Source organism: Hemicordylus capensis, chromosome 4 (assembly GCF_027244095.1).
Source record: "Hemicordylus capensis ecotype Gifberg chromosome 4, rHemCap1.1.pri, whole genome shotgun sequence".
NCBI classification, from domain to species: Eukaryota; Metazoa; Chordata; class Lepidosauria; order Squamata; family Cordylidae; genus Hemicordylus; species Hemicordylus capensis.
Genome location: NC_069660.1, coordinates 259,460,670 through 259,488,331, shown reverse-complemented (window position 1 = coordinate 259,488,331; position 27,662 = coordinate 259,460,670). Strand labels below are relative to the sequence as shown.

The 27,662-nt window shown below is 41.6% G+C and overlaps 1 protein-coding gene across 1 annotated transcript in view; it reads right to left on the bottom strand.

Annotated features, from left to right (window-relative positions):
• XKR4 (XK related 4) overlaps nt 1-27,662 on the bottom strand; it is a 272,966-nt gene that overhangs the window by 74,010 nt on the left and 171,294 nt on the right. The window contains exon 2 of the mRNA XM_053242772.1: nt 21,180-21,379. Within this exon, the coding sequence (XP_053098747.1) occupies nt 21,180-21,379 (200 nt within the window). The remainder of the gene's footprint in view (nt 1-21,179; nt 21,380-27,662) is intronic.

Sequence of the window (27,662 nt, the reverse complement as noted above, 5' to 3'; positions counted from 1 at the left end):
TGGAACTGCCACTGGAAAGGTCCTGTGCTCTCGTCCCTGCTGTGCGTAGCTCAGTTAAACAAGCAAAGCCTCTGAAGCTGATCAAAGGGCATGGGCAAATTCATACACAAATTCAGCCCTCCAGTTCTTGTTGGACTACAACTCCATCATCCCCAGCTACAAAGGCCAATAATCAGGAATGATGGGAGTTGTAGTACAACAACAGCTGGGGTGCCAAAGTTGTGCAGTCCTGATAGCTCTTAAGGTAACCTGGCCTGGGACTGTTTAAAGACCACTCAGTGTGTCTCTTTTGTTACATCAGCACCTTCAACTGAGCCTAGAAGGGAACTAAAATCCGGTCCACTACCTTTCTAGCCACTCTATTCTGCAGAATAAATTCAGAGAGGGCCACAGTTGGGATACCATCTGAAGCTGGTCAAAACTGCCCATGCTCAGAGATGCTACCTCAACATCCTGGGGCAGTTGCAGATACAGAACCATCCCCAAACTGCAAGCACAATCCTTTCGGAGGAATGCAGCTCTAGTCAAGATAGATCAAGCATGTCCTCCAACCAAGCTCACACAATCACCCATAAACAGGATTACAATTTTATCTGGATTAACCCAAGCTTTCATCAAGATTTTTTTTTTAAATGCCTGGACCACTGCTTCAGACTTCCCACTGCATCCCTAGAATTGGTAGACAGATATAAGAAGAGAACGAGCTGTGTGTCATTGGCATACTAGTGGCACCTCAGCCCAAGCCAGTGATGACCCCCTGCAGTAGTTCCATGCAGATATTTCTACAGACTTCATTAGAGGAGAGCATGGGGGACATGATGGACCGCTGGGACACCCCCACAAGCCAAAGGCCACAAGACAGAGCAATAGGCCTGCCAAAACCCTTTCTACTACGAAACAACTACTATGTATATATACCACTTTTCAACCACAATTTTCAAAGTGTTTTCCCCATAAACAAACATCAATAAAATGGTTCCCTGTCCCCAAAGGGCCCACAATCTTTAAAAAACCCCACAAAAAAAACACAAGGTAGACCACCACCAGCAGCCACTGGAGGGGTGCTGTGCTGGGGCTGGATAGGGTCAGTTGCTCTCCCCTAGCTAAATATGAAAGGCTTTATTCTGTTGTATTGTTATGAACCACCTAGAGTTTTTGGAGTCAGGTGATATATGAAACAAAACAAACAAACAAACAAACAAACACACACACACACTATTGAAACATAAATCAAAGTACCTTCCCTTGTTACTTTCTTGATGCTAGATTCCTTGTCCCATGACCTTTTGCCAAATTTCAAATTAGCTAAATAAACTTTAGGTGGATGCTCACAACAACGTTATTTTGAGAATGTTGTCTCCCCCCCCCCCGCCCCACAAATAACATTGATAAAAAGCACATAGAAATATACCACAGAGGTCTGTGCACATAAGATTGGGCAGCTACTACAACGGAATATGCTGAGGGCACCTGAGAGCAACCTTCTGCTTACATAGAAAAGGGGCATTATGCTGAATGCCCCTTACCTACATACATTCAGCATAACTTCTAAAAGAGCCTACGTGCATACAAACTGTCCATGTATCAACTATGTATGCATGATTGGGGATCCCTGAATTTTTCTGACATTTAAAAAATTGTTTATACAAAGTCTATATGAATCGTTCGTACATGTGTAGGCTCTTTTTGAAATTATACTGAAATTATACTATAATACCTAGGCAGGGAATGGGGCCAGCACATATGACCCTGTTCCTGTATTATACACCTTCAGTATACCCAGTTGTAACTTCTGTGCAGTCCTCATATGAAGTCCCCAGTGTGTAAGCACTTTTTCAACAACAATCTGTCCAAAACAGGTTTTGATGTCATGGAAGCCCTGTTCACACATTATGTTTAAGCCACAACACACATACAGTCGGTACAGTATACGCACATGCAGATCTGTATTCACACATTATGCTCAACACACATGCAATAGTACATATTAGTACACATGCTACCTGTATCCTATATTTCAGGCGGTCTGTACCCACCTTCATTTTTTAAAAAAATGAACACATGTACTACAGACTGTGAATCCAAAAAGGGACAACAAGGATGGGGCACATGTGGAGGTCCTGAGTCATCACCTCAGGTCTACAGGTTTGGAAGCCAACAAATAGGTTGCAAATGGGTTGCCTGGAAGCCAACAAATGTTTGCATCCACAGGAATCACCACACCTGTGGCCTGGAGATAGGACCAGCTTAAGGGCCCATGTTTTACATCTGATAAGACATGAGGCAGCCCCACAGAAGGGGGCTAGTGAAGAAATGAAGATGATTCTGGGTACCAGCTGAAGTGGGAGATCACCAGAGGGTTTCAAGGCAGCAAGGGAGCCCTGACCTGGAGCAGAAGACAGGCACTGGTCCCTATGAAAGATGTCTGGACCCATCCCATGAAGGAACAAGGCAAGGAGAAAAACTTAGATGCCAGGGTGGTGGTGAAAACAGCCACTGCCCAATGGTTGTACCTTAATAATAATATTATTTATTGAAGCATATGCTGAAAAAGGCTCATTTTGTTGCTGCATGCATCACAGCAATCTCCCCAGGTCCTTTGATGTGGAGTTGCTCCCGTGGGGTGATCAGGGAGCCACAGAATCACTTATGTGTATATACATAGATACCTATACACACACAACAAAATGTCTGAAAAGTGATGAGTCAACTTTATAGTTTCATCCCATCTTTCCTCATCAAAGCTCAGGGTAGCATACATAGTTCTGACCACTCTACATTTTATTCTCACAACAGGATGATCAAGTGATACAGGCTAAGTTGAGAGATAATAGTCCTTTTCAGATATGCAAACTATGCCTGCTGTACATGGTTACAGCACCAACTAGAACATGTCTCATTCCTTTGCCATGTCCTTGAGATCTAAGAATATAGCATTTGTCTGCAGACACAATATCTTCCTGTAGCCAGGAAGATAACTTCCCTGTAATTATGAATGCTGTCCAGCATGTGGGCTATAGAGCATGCTGGCACAGAGGGTGGGGCTTCCTGTCATGCTGCACCTGGATACAGTATCTATGGTTTATAATGTCTGATGAGGGTTAATAACTTCTGCCCAAGGTCATCAAATCTGCTTCATAGCTGAAAGGGCATTTGAACCTGGGGATCCTTGGTCCAAATCTGACATTCTAATAAAAGCACCAGACTGAGCCAAATTTTATGCAATACAGTTTTACATGTACTATAATAAGTGCACACAGAAAATATGAAATCCTCCAGCTGATATCAGGGACATTTTGAGGCCAAAACAGCTTGGGAAGAGGTCAATCACCATTAGAATATTTTAAAAGATAGCAGATAGGTATTGGAAAGTAGGAGTTTGCACGAATCAAAATCTGTGATTCGATTCTAGGTCAAATTGAGTTGCAGACCCCTTGAACCGATCCATCAAAAGGAGCTGCCTCAACAAATCAGTCCTGAATAACTGAAATCGATTCTCATGCCATTTTGAGGCCCCTTTTACTGGGAAAACTGGCCTTAAAATTAGGGGTGTGCAAACCAGTTCAGCTGATCCAAGCTCGAACTGGACTGGCCCTCCAAAAAGGGGGGCTGGTCCAAGTTCGAGCTGAACCAGATCTGGCTTGGATCAAACCAGTTTGGCCCAGTTCGACTCGTTTGGATGCTTATAAAGGGGAATCTGATAAGGATTTCGCTTTACAAGCATCGGGGGGTTGAAAAGGGGGCAGGCGGGAGGTTACTTTATGCACCGCTGTAGTGGTGCACCTTCTCTGTGGCAGTGAGGGGCCAGTGGCTGAACCAGGGCCTGCTGGTGCTCCCCCCCCACCAAAAGAGTCCTCAAAATGGTGCGTGAATTACCCAAATTGATTCAGGTTGAATCAGGGGCAATTCTCCCCTCAAATTGGAACCTCTATTTTGAAAGTGATTCGATTCAGGGTAGAATCTGTGAATCAAACCCCCCCCCCCCGATTCAACCCAAATTGATTTGACCCAAATTGATTCTACAGTGAATCGAATTGCACATCCCTATTGGAAAGAGCAGTGGCTTATTTCTTGTAGGGATGATACAAACAGCAGTAAGTACTAGATGCCACAAGGAAAGCTGAAAGTATAAAAATAGAATGTGTTACAGGAAAGTAGTGTGGGGTACACTGGCCAAACACTGTGAAACTCCAGGGGAAACCTGATGAAAGTATGAGCTTCTCTGCAACATGGCACCTCAGATTTCTTCCTCCATTGTCATACTCTGCTTTGTTCTCAGTTATGTTTGTTCATCGCCAACATAATAAGTACTTCAAAGAGAAGAAACTAGAAACATAATGTGTGATCAAGCTCTGTGGGTAATGTGATACGGAGGAAGTATTCCCTTTTATCAGTTTTTAAGTTGCTACTTTTTTGGTTTCACAAAATGGCCTTTTCTTTCTAGATACTTAAAAAGAGAACACTCAAGGTTTTTGTTCTGTACATCATTTTGTCATCTGTGTAGCCTTATGTTCTTTCTTATTGATCTCCTCTATCATAAAGAGTCTCGAGTTTCTTATTGGGGTTTTCCTAGCCATATTCATCTTCCATCTTTGGATCATTTGATCTTCGTATGAATGATATACAGCAGGGTATTATCTTTGTAAGAAGACTGTGACAGAGAACACTTTCTGCTGACTGAAACAGAAGCTACAATTTTCCCTCTTCCATTGAATGCGCAAGTTAAAAGAAAAAATATTGTGTGACTCAAAACCTCTATTTCCTCAATCTCCATCTAGAAGTGATTTAAAACAAAACAAAAAAACAGATGTAGAAGTAACTGAAAACTAGCTGGGAATTAAAATGCTGACAAAACCATATCCTTGGCAGCACTTAGCAGAGTCTGTTGTACTGCAATCAGTGAGACATTGTAAGCTTGTGCCTGTGAATTTCTTTGATTTTAAGCTAAGAAATGTTTAGATACCAAGTCAATTTTATCCATTATGTGTCCTCTGAACTCCCATCTGGAGCCAGTGCATAAAGAGCCTAAAAAGATTATTCTCCTTTCACTTACATAATTGCAATTCTGAAGGAATGTCACTGAATTAATCAGAGCTGCTCCATGCTAACCAGGTGCAAAAAGATGCAAATATGGCTAGGGAATGGACACAGAGTCTTCCTTAGCATTTTGCTTTCACAGCCTTTACTCTGGCATCAGTTCCTAGCAGAAGTAAAATTTAAGAACATTTTTAAAAACAGCAGTGGATGGTTGGAAGAAGTGAAAATCTGAATCATCTCCTTTCCCCAAGCAAATCTTCACTATCGAAAGAGTTCTATGATATCCCTTGAAATCAAACAAACTCTATAGAAAAGAAAATACAGAAATAGAAAAGATAATTATTTCTTCTACATAGAAGGAAAGGAGAAAGACCTGAGAAGAAAATGATATAATTCCAGTTTAGAGAAAACTTAGATCAGTGCAGGCGACCCTGAATCTCCAGCTGTCACAGAACTACAACTCCCATCTTTCCCAGCTAGTGGCTGGGGATGATGGGAGTTGTAGTTCAGCAACAGTTGGAGTGCCAAGGTTGCCTACCTCTGACTTAAATCATCAACAAAGGCACCTGGTCATTGCACCCATACCCAATGAAGACACGAGATACATATGTTGGGAGTCAAATTGGGCCAAAACCTCATTAAAAGTATACAAGCTGAAAAGGTAAAGAGGATTGACTCTCCACCTCCTACTGTGAGGTAGCTAGGGACTCGCTGCCATCAGCATAAGTCCCACCTAAATACTTAGGGTGACACATCTTGGCTCCAGATAGCATCAGTCCTAAGGCAGATACTCTCCAGCTTAGCCAACCAAGTGTCAAGGCACCTGCTTAAAGGAATCGCCTCTCTCAAGCCATATCACCTTTAAGGTTTGCGACCCCCACCCTCAGGTTAGAGAAATCCCAAGCCAGTGCTCCCTGAGCCATAAAGCATCTAGGGACTGTCGCCTCTTCACACCAAAGGCGCTCACTGACCCTAAGCTACCCTTGTATGCCACACTGTACCTGCCATTGTGACCAAGGAAAAAAACTAACTACCTAAGGAACGATAGTGCGAGGTAGGCAAAAAAAGAACCACAACCGGGCCAAAAGATTCCTACCCAGCCCCCAAAAAGGTGACCAGCCAGAGCCCGCACTATGTCCAGGGAGGGAGAGAGGGAGGGTCGCTTCTCAAAACATGGCTGCGAGGGGCTGGGAAGCTGGCACTGGAATGGCCCAGCAGGCCCTGACCCCCAGGCCCTGTCAGCCAATCAAAGAACCCATTGCCTCATGCTTCATCGTGCAAGGCTGAGGCAAAGAGGCCACACCCCACATGGGGGATGGGGGCGAGCAGTCACAGTGCTAGCTCCTGAGGGGGGACAGAAAGCGGTAAATGTCATGGTCACTGAGCATGCACTGCAACTGCGGGAAGCCATTTATCCTTAATGAAGGTTTCTGTGGAGGCAGCCAAGGCAAGGAGGGGCTTGTGCAGCACTTTGCAGAATGGAAAGTATGTACTAATGATGTCACTGGCTCCTATCTATGCAAAGCGCTGCTAGTCGATCAGCAAAGGAAGGCAAGAGACCTTGCACCAAAACCAACAGGTATATGTTGGAGGCAGGAGAGTCAGGAGGCTGTACAAGCTGCTTACCCACTTTGGCTGCTTCTAAAAGACAACTGCTAATAAGGGTGTGGGGTTTCCATACCTCCCAGTCCATAGGAATGGCTACACTCCCCCCACCCCCACCAAACACACTTCACCAGCTGCCACTGTGCCCTGGTCGCATGCTTGCCGCTGGAACAAAAGTGGCTGAGAAAATGCTGTAACAGTAAGCCATTTTCAATGTCTTGTTAACTTCCAGTCATTTAATCTTCTTTCTCTCTTCCTGGCAGCAGAGACAGTAAACATTACTGATAACTTTCCAAGTAGTTATTTTTAGTACCCATAAAGTATAAGCAGTAAAATAAAAAAAAGTCTGTTATATCCAGACAGAGAAAATGCAACTACTCGAGTAAGGTCATTGGTTGGTAAAAGGTCAAACCAACTGTAATACATTTGAGGCTCCAATTTCATTTGGCTTCCACGCATTTTTTTTTTCAAATAAGGCAAAAATTACATTCATTTCCATGTAAAAGAGGGAGCTTGTCAAGTCAAAAACTAACCAGACCCAAAGAGAGAAGTTGTGGTAAGGGAAAAACAAACACTGTAATCAGAGTAACCTTCTTATATGGAAGGTGAGGGGACCACCTTGGGAAACAGGATTATGGGCAGCTTTCATGGAAGCAGGAGTACTATTTGCAGTGTGCAGCTGCAATGAACAATGTGAAATGCAGTTCTTGTGGCTCCCGATGTCCCTTGAATGCAAAATTTGAATTGACATTTGCATTTCATGCATCTTTTCAAGAGCTTTTTCAGAAACCTGCAAACATTATTCTGAGGGTTCTGAAGAGCGCAATAAGGTTTAATAAAACTATTCACCAGGTTTCTCTAGGACTCTAGAGGACTTTGAATTATTTCTCAGTGGAATTCTCTTTGAATACTAAGAAAATAAACACACACAGACACAAACACTTCTCTCCAGACCTTTTAGCCTACTTATGAGATCACCCGGCTTCTATGTTTGTGTCTGTGTGACCACTGCCCCCATCAACTTTGCAATGCCTTACCAATATGAACCAAATCAGGTACAGTTCTAGGGACACATAGGGAACCTCAATGGTGTAGTTTGTGATTATGTCATCCACCCTGATCCAAGATGGTGGATGCATAAACCTTTGAGGCGCAAGTCGGTTAACTTGTGAATCGCTTATCTGATTTGAACCAAATTTGCTACGGATGTAGGCACACATAGGGATGCCCAAATGTCATGGTGTGTGATGATGTCATTTACTCCAATTCATGATGGTGGTCGCATGAACTTCTGAGGTGCAAACAGGCTAATTTGTGGACTATCTAACCAATTTAAATCAAATTAGGTACAGTTGCAGTGAGTGACACATAGGGACACTTCAATGGCGTAGTTTGTGATGAAGTCATCCACCCTAATCCAAGATAGTGGATGGGTAAACTTTTGAGGCATAAGTGGGCTAACTTGTGAACCGCTTAACCAATTTGAACTAAATTTGCTGCAGCTGTAGGGACACAAAGGGATACCTCAATGGCAAAGATTGTGATGATGTCATCCACCTCAATTCAAGATAGTGGACATGTAAACTTTTGAGGTGCAAGTGAACTAACTTGTGGACAGTCTAACCAATTTGAACCAAATTTTCTATAGCTGAATGGACACATGGGGATGCCACAGTGGTGTAGTTTGTGATGATGTCTCCCACCTCAATCCAAGATGGCAGATGCATAAACCTTTGAGGACTGACTAACTGATTTGAACCAAATTTGGAACAGCTATAGTGAATGACACACAGGGACACCTTAATGGTGCAGTTTGTAATTACGACATCCACCCCGATCCAAGATGGCAGAGACATGACCATTTGAGGCACAAGAGATCTAACTCGTGGACCTCGATTTGCACCATATTTGCACCATATTTGCACCATAGAGACAGTGAAAGGAAAGTAGACTGATTAGTTCTTACTAGAACAACTTGTTTATATTGCATCAATTAAAATCTAGAAAGAGGAAATTGCAACAAAGAACAGATGTTTCGACGTATATACATCAGCTTCAGTGTTCTATATCACACTGATTAAAATTCACACTTATATCCAAGACTTTCCCCCATTGTATACCCTTGTAAGTGTATAATGTTCAGATTCTAAAATGCTTACTTTGAGAGGCATTGTTATTCCATTATGTTTATTTTTCATATGTTTCAACCATGGTTTTCCTGTTTATGTATTTAGAATCTGCAAGGTGTTCTTTGAATCTGGTGACCAGATGTCTTCCTGTTTCCCTTATGTAATTTTTACCACATTCTCAATAAGTGATTTTATAGGCAACCCCTTTTTGCTTGCAATTGCCTTCTCCATTTTCACAGACTGTGCAGGCTTAGAAGGACGAGAAGTATCATATGGGGATAAACTACAGCCAGAGGTTAATGGCAAAGAAGAAATGAGGGAAATATTAAAGTACATAGGCTATTAAAGAGTGCAAATAATATTTTTGTGTAATACTCTCCCTCTTCCAGGTTTCTCTCTCTCTCTCTCAGTTTCAGCGATAACCAGATATAGCTGTGTGTCATCAACCTTCTCCTCCTCTCTCCTCCCCCAATGTATTACCCAGGTGTTTAATTAGATTGGAGGAAAGTCTTGGATAGAAGTGTGGATTTTAAACAGTGGGATATAGAACACTGAAGCTGACGTATATACATCAAAACATCTGTTCTTTGTTGCAATTCCCTCTTTCTATGTTTTAATTTACGCAATTAAAAATGTTCTGGAGAGAAATATTGTAGCAGATCCATCATGCATATTGCGTTGCCATTATAGCTATATATCTATATCAATATCTATACACACACACACACACACACACACACACACACACACACACACACACAGAATATACTTACTAAGAATATATATATTCCTACTAAGAATATACATATACATGGAACATATTCAAAACCAGCATAACAGAAGCTCAGTTTATTTATTTATTTATTTTATTTTTTATATTTATATCCTGCTCTTCCTCCAAGGAGCCCAGAGCAGTGTACAGAAAATCTGCCAGGGAGGTAGTTGGACCCTTCAACAATGTGGGTGTGGAAGGGATTATTAAGGAGGATAAGGAGATTGCAGAGAAACTGAATGAGTTCTTTGCATCTGTCTTAAGGGCAGAGGATATTGACCATATACCCACTCCAGAACTGAGCTTCTCAGGTTGGAGGCTGAAGAACTAGGCCAATTTGAAGTGATGAGAGAGAATGTTCTAAAGTCTCTTGAAAAACTAAAAATTAACAGATCACCAGGGCCAGATAGCATCAATCCAAGAGTTTTGAAGGAACTCAAATGTGAAATAGCTGATCTCCTAGCAAAACATGTAACAATCAGGCTCTGTACCAGAGGACTGCAAAGTACTCCAATTTTCAAAAAGGGCTCCATGTGGGATCTGGGATATTACAGCCAGTTAGTTTACCTTCTTAAGCTTAAATTGATGGAAAGCATACTTAAGGACAAAATTGTTAAACATAGGAGAACAGGCATTGCTGAAGGAGAACCAGCATGGGCAAGTCTTGCCCCACTAAGCTTTCGGAGTTCTTTGAGATTGTTAACAGGCATGTGGATAAAGGTGATCTGGTTGATAGAGTATACTTGGAAGCGAGTCTCACGATCAGTGAGACTAGCCCAGTGCGGGTTTGCGGGGAGAGCGGGCTAAGGCCGCTCTCCCTGCAGATAACCGGAGGGGGAGCCCTGGGTGGCCAGATCGGCCACCCACATGACTGCCAGCTCTGTCACGGAGCCAGCAGGGGCTTGAGGGTTTGGGGGCTGCACAGCCATCGGAAGTTCAAGCATGCTCTGCGCGAGCACGCAGAGCATGCTGGAGAGACCCCTGAGCCAGGAGGCTGTATTTTAGCCTCCTGGTCAGATGTCTCCTCATGAGTTGCCACAGCACGGAGTCACACTGCGGAACCACACGATCCAGAAACCCTAAGGGGAGGGCTTCGCAAGCGGATTACCCACTTCGAGGCAACCAGGCTCGCCTGCGAGCCCGGTGGTTCTCAAGTTCTGCTAAAATTGAGCTAGGCTCTGCTAGCCCAATTTTAGCTGCTCATGAGAATAGCCTCTTGGACGTCCAAAAAGCTTTTGACAATGTTTCCCGCCGAAAGCTCTTCAGTAAACTTAGCAGTCATAGGATAGTGAGACAGGTTCATGTGTGGATTGGTAACTGCTTGAAGGACAAGAAACAGAGGGTGGGAATAAATTGCCAGTTTAGAAAATATAAACATAAACAGAAAATGTAACAGAGGGAAGAAGTGGGGTCCCCCAGGGATCTGTACAGGGACTAGTGCTCTTTAGCTTGTTCATAAATGATCTAGAAGTTGGAGTAAGCACTGAAGTGGCCAAATTTGCAGATGACACTAAGCTATTTAGTGTAGTGAAATCCACAACCGATTGTGAGGAGTTCCAAAAATATCTCTCCAAACTGGGTGAGTGGGAGACAAAATGGCAAATACGGTTCAATGTATGCAAATGCCAACTTCACATATACACTGATGGGGTCTGAGCTGTCAGTGACTGACCAGGTGAGAGATCTTGGGGTAATGGTGGACAGCTTGTTGAAATTGTTAACACAGTGCACGGCAGCTGTGAAAATGGCATATTCCATTCTAGGGATCATTAGGAAGAGGATTGGAAATAAAAATGCTAATACTATAATGCCCTTATACAAATCTATGATGTGGCCACATTTGGAGTACTGCATGCAGTTCTTGTCACCCTATCTTAAGAAGGACATTGTAGAACTCAAAAAAGTGCAGAAGAGGGCCACTAAGGTGATCAGGGCCCTGGAACAGCTTTCTTTATGAGGCAAGACTACAGCATCTAGGGCTTTTTAATTTGGAAAAGAGGCGACTATGGAGAGACATGATAGAGGTGTATAATATTATTCATGGAATAGAGAGAGTGAACAGAGAGAAAGTTTTCTCCCTCTCATAACACTAGAACCAAGGGTCATCCATCCCCTGAAACAAAGTCCGGGAATTTTAGGACCAACAAAAGGAAGTACTTTTTCACACAGCATGTAATTAAGCTATGGAATTCTTTGCCATGGGATGTGGTGATTGGCCACTAGCCTGGATGGCTTCAAAAGGGTCTTAGACACATTCATGGAGGCCAGGTCTATCAATGGCTATTAGTCTGGTGGCTATAGGCCACCTCCAGTGTCAGAGGTGAGATACCTCTTAGCATCAGTTGCAGGGGAGCAACAGCAAGTGAGAGGGTATGCCCTCATCTCTTGCCAGAGGGCTTCTCAGAGGCATTTGGTGGCCACTGTGTGAAACAAGATGCTGGACTGGATGGGCCTTGGGCCTGATTCAGCAGGGCTGCTGATATATATACATTTTATTGAAAAGTATAGCTTAATTTTTGAGATTTTCTTTGCTGAAAAGAAAAAAAAGACATCTACCTAATTGTGACCTCCAATTGTGACCAACAGTAGGTCACAAAGATTGTGACCTCCAAATTCACCAACAGTATGCAAACATTTGGAGTACAACAGCAAGATCAAATATGTTTCCTTTGAACTACTTCTTATAGGTGAGCTCTGGTTATCTGAGAGAGACAACAGCAGCCCACTTCCCCTCCACTTGCTCGGAAGGGAGTCCTGGACACTGATTGTGGTAGAAAGCTACCCTCCAGAGGGCAGAGGGCTGTAGTCTGAACCTACTGGGAGTTTAGAAGCACAGCTCTTGAAATGTGTGTGTATGTATTTGCTAGGTGAGGGCAACAGGTACAATCTTTTCCAGAAGTGGAGAACTCTCCTCACTCCCCCTTTAATTTATTTTCCCTATTGGCAAAATGTACAGGTATCATAAGAGCTTGTGGGGCAGTTTTAATAAGGGAAATGTTATGGAGGACATGGTTAAATACCCCAGTTACAGTGCCAAATTTTGGGGCCCTAGTGGCTGTTTTATTTAAAAGCTATGAAAAATTCTAATCGGATATGTTATGCACTGTACTCTCTCTCTCTCTCTCTCTCTCTCTCTCTCACACACACACACACACACACACACACACACAGCAGAGAGAACAAAAACTTTCCCTTTTTCTAGAGAACTTTTATTTTCAGGTTGTTGGCTTCTGCTTTCTTGAACATCTATGTTACCTTTCTTTGGCCAGTCTCACCTTTGCTGAAGTTTTTCTAAACTAGGGCATATCCTATGTAAACCATAGTCTGCCTTTCAAAAATCAAATTAAACTAAAGTGAACATGTCATTTGCTTTTGAACAACAAGATGTATACATTGCAGTTATCCTAGCTCAGTCATGTTTACTGGTGGTTAGGAACTGGAGTAATGTTGTGCTCCTAATTGAAGCTATTAGAACAAATCTTTGTGTGCTCAAAGTCTCTTTATCTTTAAACTATTACAGACTAAAAGGAAACTCTTCTGGAACAAAGATGTGTGCTTGTTCACTAGGGACTTTAATACTTAAATTCTTTGACATAATATGCTTTGATTGGAAAAGAGTCCTATTGGCTGCATTAGGCCTTGGGTTAGACTTTAGACTTTGATCACTTTGTAGGTTATTCTGTAAAAGAAAAGAGTCTTGCTTTTCTCCTTTCTCCTTTCACTGCCTCAAGAATCCAACAGTGAGACTCTCAGTTTATCAATTTGTACTGGGCAAAGTTTTACTTATTATTAATTAAGAATCATTCCTATAGATTATTCAGATACCAAACTAGTCACAATTCTGCTAGGTCGGCACAATGGCAATATTTTGTTTTTTACAAGCATTTGTCCTATTGAGATAATGAAAGAATTTTCTGATGCACCTTTAAGTGTTCATGGTGAAAAGGAGAACAGTGACTCAGTGCTCACTAAACGTGATGACGTGAGATCAGTATTTGCTGGTTCTTTCTGTAAAATCTTCCTGCCAAAGCTATTTAATTCAGGAGTGGAGGATGGACAACAATACAGAAAAGCTTTGTTGTCACTAAAATGAAAAAGTGCTTCTCCAGTTGTAATTAAAAAAGAATGATACATTTACTAAATTTTATGTATTATCAAATCTGAATAGATCATAGGTTCACCCCTTTTGTGACTGATCTTTTACTACAGACATTTTGAACGGATAGTTAAGTGCAGGGATAAAAAGAAGGTGAAGTGCAGAGGAAATGCAGTGGGTGACACAAAATATATCTTAGCATATAGTGGATGAAAAAATCCTTGTTATACTCCTGAAGTTTGAATATATCCAGCTTGCAGTGCATATTTGCCCAGTTTGCAAGGAACAACTATATTTAGAGATGAGCTCATTTCCGCCTAAAAATTGTTTTCTGCTCATAATCTGAGTTTGGTAATTTGGTAAACTGTTTGGTAATTAATTGCAATATGTCATTTTATTATTTTATTTATTTCTGTGATTACATTGTCACCTGTTTTGAATACTTTCAAACAGAAGACTTGAATATAAATTAATTGACATAAATATGAGCTTATGTGCCTGTTTTGTGCCTGGTCTGCTGCCTTCCTCAGACTAGGCATTCAATAAAGCAGGTACTGTGTCAGCATTTGGGACCAGCCTCTCAATACCAGTTGCAGGAGAGCAAAAGCAGGAGAGAGGGCATGCATATACCTCTTGTCTGTGGGCTCCCCAGAGGCATCTGGTGGGACACTTTGTGAAAGAGGTTGCTGGACTAGATGGGCCCTGTGCCTGATCTAGCAGGGCTGTTCTTATATTCTTATTACCTTTACTGGGTAATAGGCACTCTCTTGTCGGTAATAAGGGCAGCCCTGATACAATAGGCACAATCAAACTGACAAGAGCTATACCAATTTCAGAATGTTTAATTATTTGGATGGGATACCTCATTAGCACAGAAATATAAAAGCCCATTCCAACAGCTATGCATATTTTAAGCCCAACGAACCTTTCTAAATTTAAACTTGTTAAATGAGCAGCCAAACCTAGCCTGCAACCTTAATGTCCCATTTGTCTTTTAAAAAATATGTGTTCTGTCTTCTCAAGAGCTTAGCATTATTGGAATTTAATCTGCATGACAGATGAACATGAAGGCTCCTTCCTTAAAGTAACAGGTAGAAAGATATGTCTAAGCATGCAGTAGCTGTGGCAGGAAAAATAAAAACATACACACACACACTAACAAAATCACCAAGGATGGTGGGGAAAATGAATCAATCAATTAAAGCTGTAGAAGCAAACATGATTTATAGAAATAAAACATGTGTTGGCTGTTATAGCAATATACATAAATATACAGCAATATATCTGAAGGAAAATGGAATGGAATTAGTAGAAGCAAGATTGTTGAGAGATAAATTGATTCTTGTAAATTTCCTACAATTAAAAAAGTGATGGCTCATAATCCTATGCATGTTCACACAGAAATCAGTCTCATTCAACTCAAGGAGGTCTACTTTTAAACAAGTATGCTCAGGATTGCAGCCTTAAATCTTCTTATTTCAATACTTGATAAAGTAGTCTTATTATGAAATGTAGCACACCCGTGGAGGATTGAAAATGTTCAATCCTAGAGGTGGAACATAGGAAGCTGTCATATACTGAGTCAGTCCATCTAGCTCAGTATTGTCTACACAGATTGGCAGTGGCTTCTCCAAGGTTGCAGGCAGGTGCCAACCTCCTTATAAGCAAAAGTAATCAAATTTGTCCACAAAGATCATCTGGGCGTGAACTTGACTAAAAGGTGAACCGGATAAAGTTTGTAGTAGCCTGGTATGGACGTACACATTTAAAATGTAATCAGGCACTGTATGGCTTGTGCTGTAACTGACAAATTGCAGACTTTTACCATCCCCTTGACTCCATTAGAGTATCACAATGATCCCTGGGGGGAAACTTGCTCCGGATATTTATTTATTTATTTTACTTAAACATATTTCTATACCTCCCAAAACTTGCATCTCTGGGTAGTTTCCAATTAAATATTAACATTAACATCATTTAAAACCCAACGTTAAAAGTATTAAAACTATACATCTAATTAAAAACCTGGGTGAACAAATATATCTTCAGTGCCTTTTAAAAAGTTGACAGAGATATGATGGGGCCTTTTGATAACCAACCCGCAAAATAAATATTTGTTATTGTGATGGTGGATTCCGATTCTAGGTGTCCAAAAGTTTCATTTGCTGACAACATTACCATGAACAAGGTGATCCAGTTCATGTCTGCAGTTTTTGTGAGGGAAGGTCTTTCTAAAGAACTATTGGCTGACAATGGGACACAGCTCACCTCATTTGAAATAGAGTAATACTTGCATAACCATGGGATAAAAGACAAGACTCTTTCTTTGTATCATCTTCGAGGGAATGGTTTAGTGGGAAGAGTGAACAGATTAGTGAATGAAAGTTTACAACTGGCTGCTATGCAACAACAATCCTGGAAAGAGGCAATCCATGAAATCCATGAAAGAGGCAATCCAAGAGGCAATCCATGAAATCCGATTGCAATATAGGCAGTGCTACATAAAGGTTGTGCACACAACCATACTGGCCAGTGGGCTGGGGAAGGAAGCCCACCTCCCTCCCTAGTTCACTCTGCCATGGCAGGAGTGACATCCGAAGGATGTCAGAGGAGGAAGTCCTCTGACATCCTTCAATGCACTGTGCCAGGAGCATGGTGCATTGAGGGATCCTCCCTCAGCCAGGTGCTTTTGCCATCCAGCTTGGTGTATGCTTGGGCTGCATGCACTAATGTTGGGCATTAGGGATACATGAGCCACCTGTTTGGTCAGTTTGCTTTGAATCCAGACCAGATTCGAACCGATCCAACCCAGTCCAGTTTGGCCATGAAACTGGGTTGAACCAGTTTGTGGGCTAGTTTGGGGAGTATACTTGTAAAAGGGAATACAGTAAGGATTCCCCTTTACAAGTAAAGGACATTTCCTATAGTAATTTGAGGGGGAGAGAAAGGATACTTTTAACCTTTATTTTTGAGGCGGTGGGGATGGCGGAGGCAGTGGAGGCAACTACTAGTGCAGAGATTGTTTTTAGATGGTGAGCCCTTTTGGGACAGAGACCCATCTCATTTATAATTCTCCTACGTAAACACTTTGAGAGCATTTGTTGAAAGGCAGTATATAAATATTCGTAGCAGCAGAATAAGCCCAAGTAGTAGAAGAGTTTGTGAAAGGGGTTGTGAAAGGGGTTGTATTGTGTTGTATAATGGCTTCCACTAGCATAAGAACTACTCGGTAGCAAAGGTTATTTTCTCTATGTAACAACTCTTGTGCAATGCCCTTCGACTCATGCAAGAACATTATTGCTAGTGTTATATACCTTTGGATGTCACCCACTGTAAAATTCGGATTTGAATAACTCAGTTATTTTGAACTTTAATTTGTTTTATTGCATTCATTTCAGCTTCATTAAGAAATCATTAGAAAAAAAGTGAAGCTATGTGATACAAGGTCAAATGTGATATCTATATCTATATAAATATAAGTTTATATTCCTTGTTGCAGGATGTATGCATGTAATACCTTAAGGTGGCCCTCGTTTTCTCCAATTAAGCGTTTCCTGTCTTTATTGGGCCTGAGGGTGCAATATATATTATCTGATCTACTAGTGTTGTAGTCTATCTATTAATCTTCTATGTTTTGTTGTTTAGAAATTTATCCCAGTGTGGGTCATGTAGAGAGTGTGGGGGGCGGAGTCAGAAAAGAAAAGGGAGAGAAGGAGAAAATGGAGTTGTTTCTGAATAAAAAGGAAAGGCAAGATCATGCCATCAAGTCGGTGTTGACTCCTGGTGACCACAGAGCCCTGTGGTTGTCTTTGGTAGAATACAGGAGGGGTTTACCATTGCCTCCTCCCGCGCAGTCTGAGATGATGTATTTTCAGCAATTTCCTATATCCCTGCTGCCCAATATAGGTGTTTCCCATAATCTGGGAAACATACTAGGTGGCTCTTCTGAATAAACTCTTAGTTAAATCTATATAAGATTACTTTGTTTTTATGAGGGAAGCAGCTATAAAACAACTAGTTCCCTCATCATTACAAAAAGATCCCATCATTATTAACTTGTATTAGAAATTTACTGTTTATGAGGGAAATAATTGGGTTCATTTACTCTGACATAATATATCTTGATACATAGTAGTCCCACCAGCAAAAAAGAAAAAAGAAAAAGAATGGCTAAATAAATAATTCTCTAATGAAAATTTAAAGGAAGTGTATTAGTTATGGAAACAATCATACAGCAGTTGGTCCTTTTTTCTGAATTAGAAGCTACTGCATGCACTATGTTGTGGGATTTAAAAATAAAATCAGCTGTAAGAGCACAGCTGTGAGAAATTAGTCTTCATTTATGCAGCTCTATGGTGTTGCTGTCAGTCTACTGAATATTACAGTGTCTTAAGAATTGCACAGAATTTTCATTATGTTTAATTCTTGGGAAAAACTTATGCTTTCTAAGGAGTAGAATTTTAATTTTTCATAAAAGGAGTTGTCAGTATTTTGAGTGAAAATGTGGTTGTTTGAAAAAACTGCCACTCCCATTTTTCAGAACCTTCAAAATTTTAAACCTTTTTATTCATCAGCATCTTATGATATATACTCTTCTTTTCAGAATGCTCTTAGAGAATGCATCCTATTGTGAGCTGTGCTTAACTAATTTCTGCATATTCTGCATATTCTGTTTCATTTGTGTGTGTCACCTACAATGGATTCACAGAATCTGGTCTACAGGCAGCCAACAAGAAAAGTTCGCGTCCATAGCAACCTAATCTAATGCTTTTGAAGAATTTAAGTTGTCTGATACCTGGGAATTGATTTGGCATGGTTAAAGGCAGAAGCCTGATAAGTAATCCCAAGGAGTCAGAGCCATATGGATGAGTTGTGCATATCAGAGAGGATTTAGAAATATATTAGTAAAAAAGAGATCATAGTTTATCTTCTGCCACCTATAGAGAGCAATGGGGCTGCTATTTGCTTGGTACTTTCTAGAAATATAGTAGTTCACATCCAAAATGTATTTGAAATAACTTTCCAAAAAGTTGTTTAGACTTAGGAAAAACTGTCTCACTGTACATGACTCATACAGGGGGGAAAACCAGCATGGAAATGCATGTTAGAGCTAAGAGATGAAGGAATAAGTAGTCCAGCATAGCGCTCTAAAACGATCTAGAGAAAATACACTAACCCTTAAAATTATGTAAAAGTCTGAAACAAACAGTATGTGGTTTCCCATATATCTATAAAAAGAGGTATTGCACAGTATCTCATATAATTAAAAAATAAAACACAAACCCATCTGCATAAGAAGTATATTATTACTCTGATAAGACATAAGGGTGTCTCAATACAAAGTGTTACATATTATAAAGGCACTGATCAACAGTATTGCCAGGAGTACCAGCACTACAAAGGCACTTCTTCTGTGATAAGCATGCTTGCTGCAAGCAATCTAAAATCCTGGGTATATCCAGCAGACAGCAGAATATACAATTTAAGAAACAGTACTATTTCTACCACAACAAATATCTATGCTTTCCAATGCTCATGTAATACGCTATATGTTACTTCAGATCATATGTTATTTCTGATCTGAAGCCAGTACAGCCCCGCCCCACCCAACCCACCCAACCCCACAAATGGAGGGTTGAAGGTAGAAAATGAAGACTGATCCTAGCACCGTCTTTTCCCTGCCCAATTGGAAAAATCTTGTTAGCAACCCTTGGCTTCTGTCCATTTTGAAGCCCCTACCTCAGAGCTTCCAGCCTAGCAGAATGTGTTCCATTCTGGATGCGTTCCATTATCAGATAGCCTGACAATATCCACTCTCATCTTCCCTGTGGAATGACATGTCACATCATCCACTGTTTCAGTAACAGTATATTCCCTGGCTGACATGTCCTGCAGGGTAAGGGGTTTGAACCATATGTACTGCTGTAGCCAGTACACACATCCATGTTGCTGCACAACGGAATTGCTCTGATACAATTTACCATTGTGTGATACACATTGTGACATGACTTGAAATATTCTCAATGCAAGTCAGGTTGCAATATATGATCACACAATAGTAAACAGTAGTGGAAGAGTCCTGTTGCAGAGCAGTGTGGGGATTTGTTTTAGACTCCAGCAGTGTGGGTGGTTAAAAACCTCCTGCATTAGGCTGTGGAATATGTCAGCCATTGGTTTGAAAACAAGGCAAAAAATCCCCAAGACACTGCGTCTCATTATTAGAGCATAATTACTACTATCAGTTTATACAGTAGGCTTCACTAAATGCTGAACTTGACTGTTTCCTGACACTCTGATTATGAGTTTGATGAGAAGGCAAAACAATAGTTTAGATAGGCAGAGCCTCCCCTTTACCAAATATACTGCAGAAATAATCTGAATTAATGAAATTAACTTTCAGACCTTCCCATCATGGTGAGAAAATTAATTTAGTTTTCAAATTGAGTCTGACCCTGAAGCCTGTGTCCAGAATATTGTATTCCAAGTATTAAACCTTAAGCATGTTACATTCAGGCTGGAAGAAACTAAGAGCAAGATTTACCATATATGACTTTGTGTTATTTGGTCCTGCGTGCTTAACAATAAATAAATAAAATAAATTAAAGATGTAGGCGGTCCCATCTTTATCAGGACCACGGAGTCAAGGGTGGGGACTTCAACCTTTTGCCCCCACTACAGTGTTGATCTGGATCAGGCCACTCACATCTATTTGTCCTAGGAGTGCAGCTGCCATTGTCACTGGTGTAGTTTTGCTCTAAATGTTTTTTTTTGTCCTACTTTGATTTTTAGCTCCTATTAAGGACAACTTATTCATAAGACATTAGTTGAACATGCACAGTACTGAATTTGTGTCTACACAGACAAAAAAATAAAATAAAAGCAGGGCTGCTTCGCTTCAGAGACTACTCTGGAGCTTCTGAAGGGGGGCCCCCTTCACTTTGAGCCAAATCCTTTGGTGCTCAAAGCAAAACTTCACTCCCCCTTGCCACTTGTAAGTAAGCCACACTACTTACAAGACCTGGCAGGAGTAAAGAGAAAAGATTCTAGTTTTTCTCTTTTCTCCCCATTGTGAAGCAGCAAGCATCCATATTTTACAGATGGACTTTTAAAAAGGATAGTTTTACACCTTTTCACATGGAATCTCAGGAAATAATATGGGTGTTACTGGGATTAGAAACCTTTTCTGAGGCTGTGGCAATGGCAGAAAAGACTTCAGTTCCCAAGATAACCATTTCCAGGGACTCCAGGGGAAAAGGTTAAAAAGTGTCCTTTGTAAAGTTTATTTTCTTCACAGTGGGGAGCAAAGAGTCTTTTCTTCTCTCCCCTACTGGTTCTGGTAAGGAATCTGAGGCGTGGGGAGTTATGGAAGGGCTGAAGGACTCCGGCAGGTTTGACCCCACTTCTTTCCACACAGATGACACTTCGCTTTGGGCCAAAGAGGGTCCAAGCAGATTGATGAACCTGAATAGGCCCCCGAAACTTCACACAGCCCTAACAAACAGTATGCAAGACAGTAGAAAAGCAGTCAATAAATCCTTACCTTGAAGGGCCTGAAGTGTACGTGTTTGTACAACAATGCAGAGCTGCAGGACCAGCTGTGGAGCACTTTCCAGGAACGTAGCAAGCAAATGCAGCATACTCACATCTGCATACTCATAGACCATTTTCCAATAAAAGCGCCATCTGTCATTATCTCCACTCTGTCGACTTCGGATGCCCAAGTATATAGTGTGGAAATACCTATAAAGAATGTTTTAAGAAACTGAAATAAAAGTTCCAAGGTAATTGAAAAGAAAGGTTATTTTGTATTCTCAAATGTGCCACGAGTATATTCCATGATCAAAACAATTTGCAACATATATAAACTGCAGGGTCATGAAAAAAGTGTGAAATTGTTTTCATATATTTTGGATAACTGCATGTCATCATGTATAGGCCACACACAAAAATAAATAGCCTAAGTCTAGTAAGTATTGAAACAAACTGGTCATTAAGGTACAGCTGGTTTGCCAAATTGCAATCTGAGATCTTGTCTGACCCTTTACGTGTTTAAAAGGACATGCAAACTGAAGGGTAGCAGGTGAGGGTACAGAATGATGCTGCACCTCCTTGCTTATTATGTCACCTATCTCCTTCACCTAACTTGCTGGAACCTCAGTATAGCAGGTCATGAAGGACAATGGGTGAGGGAACAAGGTAGAAGGTAAAATAGCTGCATATTCTCCCAATGCCTCAACTTGCAAAGAAGAAAGGTGGGATGTTTTATGTCTTGGCAACTCTAAAAAATATGCACTTTAGTTCCATTGCTTTTAGAGGGAATTAAACACAATCAATATTACCTGGATTTTCTAGAATATGTTGTAGTATTAAAAATGGAATAAACATAATTAAATGGCTTCATCTAATGAAGAAACAGAACAGTTATGAAAATATTATAAAGAGCTTCAGAAGATTTTGATGCAAATAATATAAATACATTCTTCCCTAATTTAAGAATGCTACAATTACTGATAAAGATAAGCAAAGCATGCATTCAGTAGTGTCTCCAAAAGAAATAATCATTAAAAACTACTTAAGAGTTAGGACCCAGTGGTTTTATTTCTGATTGCTGTATAAGAGAAGTAAAAATATTTTAGCAAATACTCTCACTAAAACAATCAATAAGAGCCAGAAAAGGAATACTCCTCAGAATAGGCTGAGTGGACATGAGTGATTATTCCAAAAGCAGGAACAGAGAAAACAAATGTATTATTTCACATAACAGTCTCTTTATTGAAGATTATAAAATGCTAGCAACTTAATCAGTGGACCTGTGTAAGCAAAAAGTGTCGGATCCTATCTGACCTGACATAAATGGTTGGGAGGGCCGACATAACCACCCCAAACTCCCCAGTCAGGAAGTGACAGAAATCTGACATTTCTTGACATCCCTGTTGGATTCAGTTTAAATGGCCAGCAGGATACCTCTCACGTGAGAGATGATACATGGGTTATTTAACTTGGACCCGATAGGAATGTCTGAAGGAGTTCAGAAACAACATCAGGGAGTTCAGTCAGAAATTCTGACTGTTGGGACTCCCTGCTGCCATGTGTAACCCATTCTGATAATGCCCGAAGGCTTATCAGGTCTGACGTACTTGTCAGACTGACATGACTTCACAGCCCTATCAATTTGCACCTAGTCTGAATAAAATAACTTGAAAATATATTAAGGTTGATCAAACACTCTGGACTTAGAGGGTCAGCCCACCCGGAGGGACTGGTCTACCTGCTGTGTGGACAGCGTGTCCTCCACTTTGGATGGCCTGTCCGCCTGCCTTGAAGAACTGGTCTACTAGCCAACCCTAATCAGTAGATCAGCTCTCCCTGGAAAAACAGCTGTTAAAAATGGTGCTTGAAACACTTGAAGCACTTGAAATGTTTTGAGTTTGTTTCATCAAAACAGCCGGCTTGGCTGCTGTTTCATCAAAATGTTTCAAGCCTTTTGCATTTTGTTTTGAGCTCCAAACAAAACACAAAAACCATTTTGTGCACGACCCTAATAGGTGTCTGTCCCCAAGGAGATTAAAGCCTACGCTATGGCAATGAGGAAGTCAACAGAAAAAGAGAAGGGGAAAGGATGGAGAGACAAGAGCAGCAAAGGATTAAACAAGATAAAATGTGGTTAACTTAGTTACAATTGCATATGACAAGAGGTTTTCCCACAAGCTTTGATGAAAAGGATACACTTCGAGCAGGGGCGTAACGAGGCTGGAGTGGGCCCAGAGACAAAATTTTAAAATGGGCCCCTCGCTGATACACACACACTCACTTTACATGTGAATTGCCTCTGGGGGGCCCCTTGAGGCGTGGGGACCCCCAGGCAGCCGCCTCCCCTTGCCTAATGGTAGTTACGCCCCTGACTTCGAGAAAGAGTCTGAAGTTTGCATTATCACCTTCTCTAGGGCAGGGGTTCTACCTTGTTTTAACAAGTGTATCCCTTCTGTCACAGATTGTGTATGTGTGTGCATGCATGTGCACATAAGCACATATACAAATTTAAAAGTTACAGTTATGAGACAGCTTACATTCAGCTTACATTCAGCTTACATTCAGACTAAGATATAATGGGAGCAAGAGGAGGCAATGATAAACCCCTCCTGTATTCTACCAAAGAAAACCACAGGGCTCGGTGGGTGCCAGGAGTCGAAATCAACTAGATGGTACACATTACCTTTGAGATTCATTATCCCCATTAAAATTAATGGGACAAATAATATCAATATAAGGCAGTTTATGATAACTTAATCTGGAATAAACCAGTGACTGGAGCAGCCTGTCTCATAACTGTAACGCGTGTGTGTGTGCGCGCGTGTGCATACATACACATGTACTGTCACTGAAGAACTCAGACATGACCCAAATGTTGGGTCATATACCTCTGCTAACTTGGCAAAGAGGTACCTTTTAACATGGTGATTCTCTTTATTTAGCTGGGGGAGAGTTAGCTGGCCCTATCCACCCCCAGCACAGTACCTCCATTGTCTGTTGCTGGTGTATGTCTTATGTTTCTGTTTAGATTGTGAGCCCTTTGGGGACAGAGAGCCATCTTATTTATTTGTTATTTATCTGTGTAAACTGCCCTGAGCCATTTTTGGAAGGGTGGTATAGAAATCAAATAAATAAATAAATAAATGATAATAGATAATAATAATAATATACTGTCACTGAAGAACTCAGACATTCTGTCAAACTCTCCTCTTTCTCTTCCTCCTTTATGTGTAACTGGACAGAGGCAGGGGGTAGAGCTGCTTTACATCTCTTTGCTCTGGAGGAAGCACGTAACCAATTGTCTAACTGGCTTTAGGTTTGATTTCAAACCACTTTTTACCCATTTAGCTGTCCTTTTAGGTGTCTGACTGTGAGGTATATACACACACATATGGTGTGGTATTCACACACACACACACACAAATTAAGTGTTACAGAGACAGGCTACTACAGTCACTGGCTCACATCCACACTAAGTTTTTTATAAGTACTCTTACTGAAACTAATGGGACAGGTTTACTTGTCTCAATTTCAATGGGAGTACTCAGGGCTAATTTTCTGAAGCCTGTCAGTCAGGCTGAAGGGAGCTAGGGATGTGCACGAATTGCTTTGGGCATATCCCAGGGGCTGGTGAGAGGTTGCTTTAAATAGAGGCAGGCAGGTCCTACCTGCCCCTCCGTCAATCCACCACCGACCCGTGCTGCCCCATCACAGTGCTGTTGCAATCAAAGATAATCTGTGCCAGCCAGCAGCAGCCCATGCCACTGGTCCCTTTAACATGCTGTGCTGCAGCAATGGGATGCTGCTCCCAGCATGCACTTCACGAGGGATGCTGACCGCAGCATCCCATCACTGCAGTACATTAAAGGAGCCAGCAGCATGGGCTAACTTTGATTGCAACAGCACCATGATGGGGCAGCGCGGGGTGGCTGCAGCTTGAGGGAGGGGCCGGTAGGACCTTCCTGCCTCCATTTAAAGCAACCTCTCACCATGTGCCCAAACATTTCAGTGGCAGGGTGCCATATCGTTTCACACCTCTTCAAAGAGGCATCGAAATGATTCAGGCACATCCCAAAAGGAAGAGGCATGCTGAGCTTCAGTACATAGTCAACCAATCAGGAGCAGAGGAGAAGGGTCTTCACCATCTTTCCTCTCCTTCTGCAGGAGACACATCACTAAGGATACATCAGCTTCAAGCCAGTGATCTTCAGGTGGGAAACAAATAGCATGGCTGCATTGTGGGGTGGTGGAGAGGCTCTGAGTATCTTCTGAGGATCCCTTCAAGTACCCCCTGTTGGGAACTGCTGCTGTAGGGTAAGAATGTCTTAATTTTCAGTTTGTTCTTATTCCAGCAGTAAACAAGATTAAAAAGTCAATCAAAGGCTGAAGATATCACAACAAAAAGAAAGTGGAATTAAAACAAGACAGAATGTGCTGTTAGCATTTTAATTTAATTCCCCTTATAGTATCTGAAATAGAGCCGGGAAACAAATTCTAGTGGTGCCCATCTGCTCTCCAGGCAGTTTTTTATGAGAATTCTGCTATCCAGATGGGCAGTAGATGACAAAGATCAGTAATCAAACAGGATACAAAGTTCGAGGTTCATACAATCACAAATCAAAACCTGGGAAGTAGGTTTGATCTACAGTAATGTAATAAATAATAGGGTTGTGTACTTGTTTCAATCTGATAGACATATCAGATTGACATGACTTCTGGACTTCTGTTGGGTGTTGTTGGAGCCTCCTTGCAGTTGCTGCAGAAGTCTGTTGGAGTTCAACCATGTTTGTCAGACTGCCCTCCACTCCTCCTCTCTCTGTATCATCTCTGGGTGAGGACAGAGCTGCATTGCTTCTTCTTCACTCCAGAGGGATCACTTCATCAGTTGCCTTTCCAACTTGAAGCTTGATTTTAACACCGACTTCCCCCTTCCATTTAGCTATCATTCTAGGTGTCTCAGGGGCCTGGGAAATCTCTGAGCTGAGAGCTGAGCCACCAAGGCACCTAATAGGATAGCTTTCCTTCTAAGGGTCACTCGGTGTCCTGAAAAGAAAGCTGTCTTATGAGGTACCTCAGTATTCCAAGTGCTTCTGGGATTACCCAGGCCAGTCAGACACCTAAAAGGACAACTAAATGGGTAAAAAGTGGTTTAAAATCAAGCCTAAAGCCAGTTAGACAATTGGTTAAGTGCTCCCTCCAGAATGAAGAGGTGTGAGGCAGCTCTACCTGCTGCCCCTGTCCAGTTACAGATAAAGGAGGAAGAGAAAGAGGAGAGTTTGAGTTCTTCAGTGACAGTACATGGCCCAACAGCTGGGTCATGGACAGTAGGTCCTGACAGTGCTATGGTCCAGTCACGTCATGTCAGATGAATCTGACATTGTCAGCGATGCACAGGCCTAATAATTACATAAAATGACTTTTTAATCTGTTGTAGAACAATTTTACAATGGTCATCAAGACAACAAAGTTTAAGAACCAGGGTTGTAGAAACAACTCAGGTTCAGATTTTGCTGTTCCATTACAAGAGCAAAGTTCAACAGGTGCAGGGAGTCTGACTCTCAATCTCTCGCCATTCTAGACTTGTCATGCAGATGGTAAACTTGTGTGTGGGGGTGGGGGTGGGTGGAGGTGCTCTCAGATATATTGGGCCACAGCTGGTGTGGGCTTTGTGGGTCAAAATCAGCACCTTGAATTGTATCTCAAAGGAAATGGAGAGTCAGTACTGATGCAGATACATTAATGCCACTGCCTTGGAGAAGCTGCTGCCAGTTTGTGAAGACAATACTGAGCAGAGGCGTAACTAGGGAAAACGGCACCCGGGGCAAGCACTGAAATGGCGCCCCCCCCGCGCCCCCCACCGCCCCAACATACTAATTATACTTAGGTTTTTCCTCACAAGCGCCCGCCGCCGCTGCCAAGCCTGGCCACTGACTGGCCGCCAGGCACCAGCAAAGCAATGGGGGGGGGCGCGGGCAGTGCGGAAGTGACTGCTCGTGGGGGAGGGGGCGCCGATGCCCGGGGCACGTGCCCCCCTGCCCCCCCTATAGTTACGTCTCTGATACTGAGTTAGAAAGACCAATGTTCTGACTTAGTATATGGCAGCTTCCTATGTTCCTATGTAATGCAATGTGCTGAAAATGGGTCATATTTGTCAGAACGCAGCAGTCAGATAATTAACTGAGATTAGCTATTCAGAGTACATAACTCCAATTCTTTATGGCAATGGCTGCCAGTTAGTTTCTAGGTCAATTCAAAGGGTTGGTTTTGACCTTTAAATTTTTTTTTTATACTACAGCTTCTTATAGACTACCTGTTTCCATGAACTTCAGGTCACTTTCATACCCTACTTGTTATTCCTTCCATTTTCTGAGATATGCATATGCTACAGAAGACAAGGAGTTAATACCTGTGGGACAGTGAGATTATGGAATTCGTTCCCTAAGGAAATTTTCCTCATCTCCTAAATGAATTTTATGTGCTACATTTAAAAATA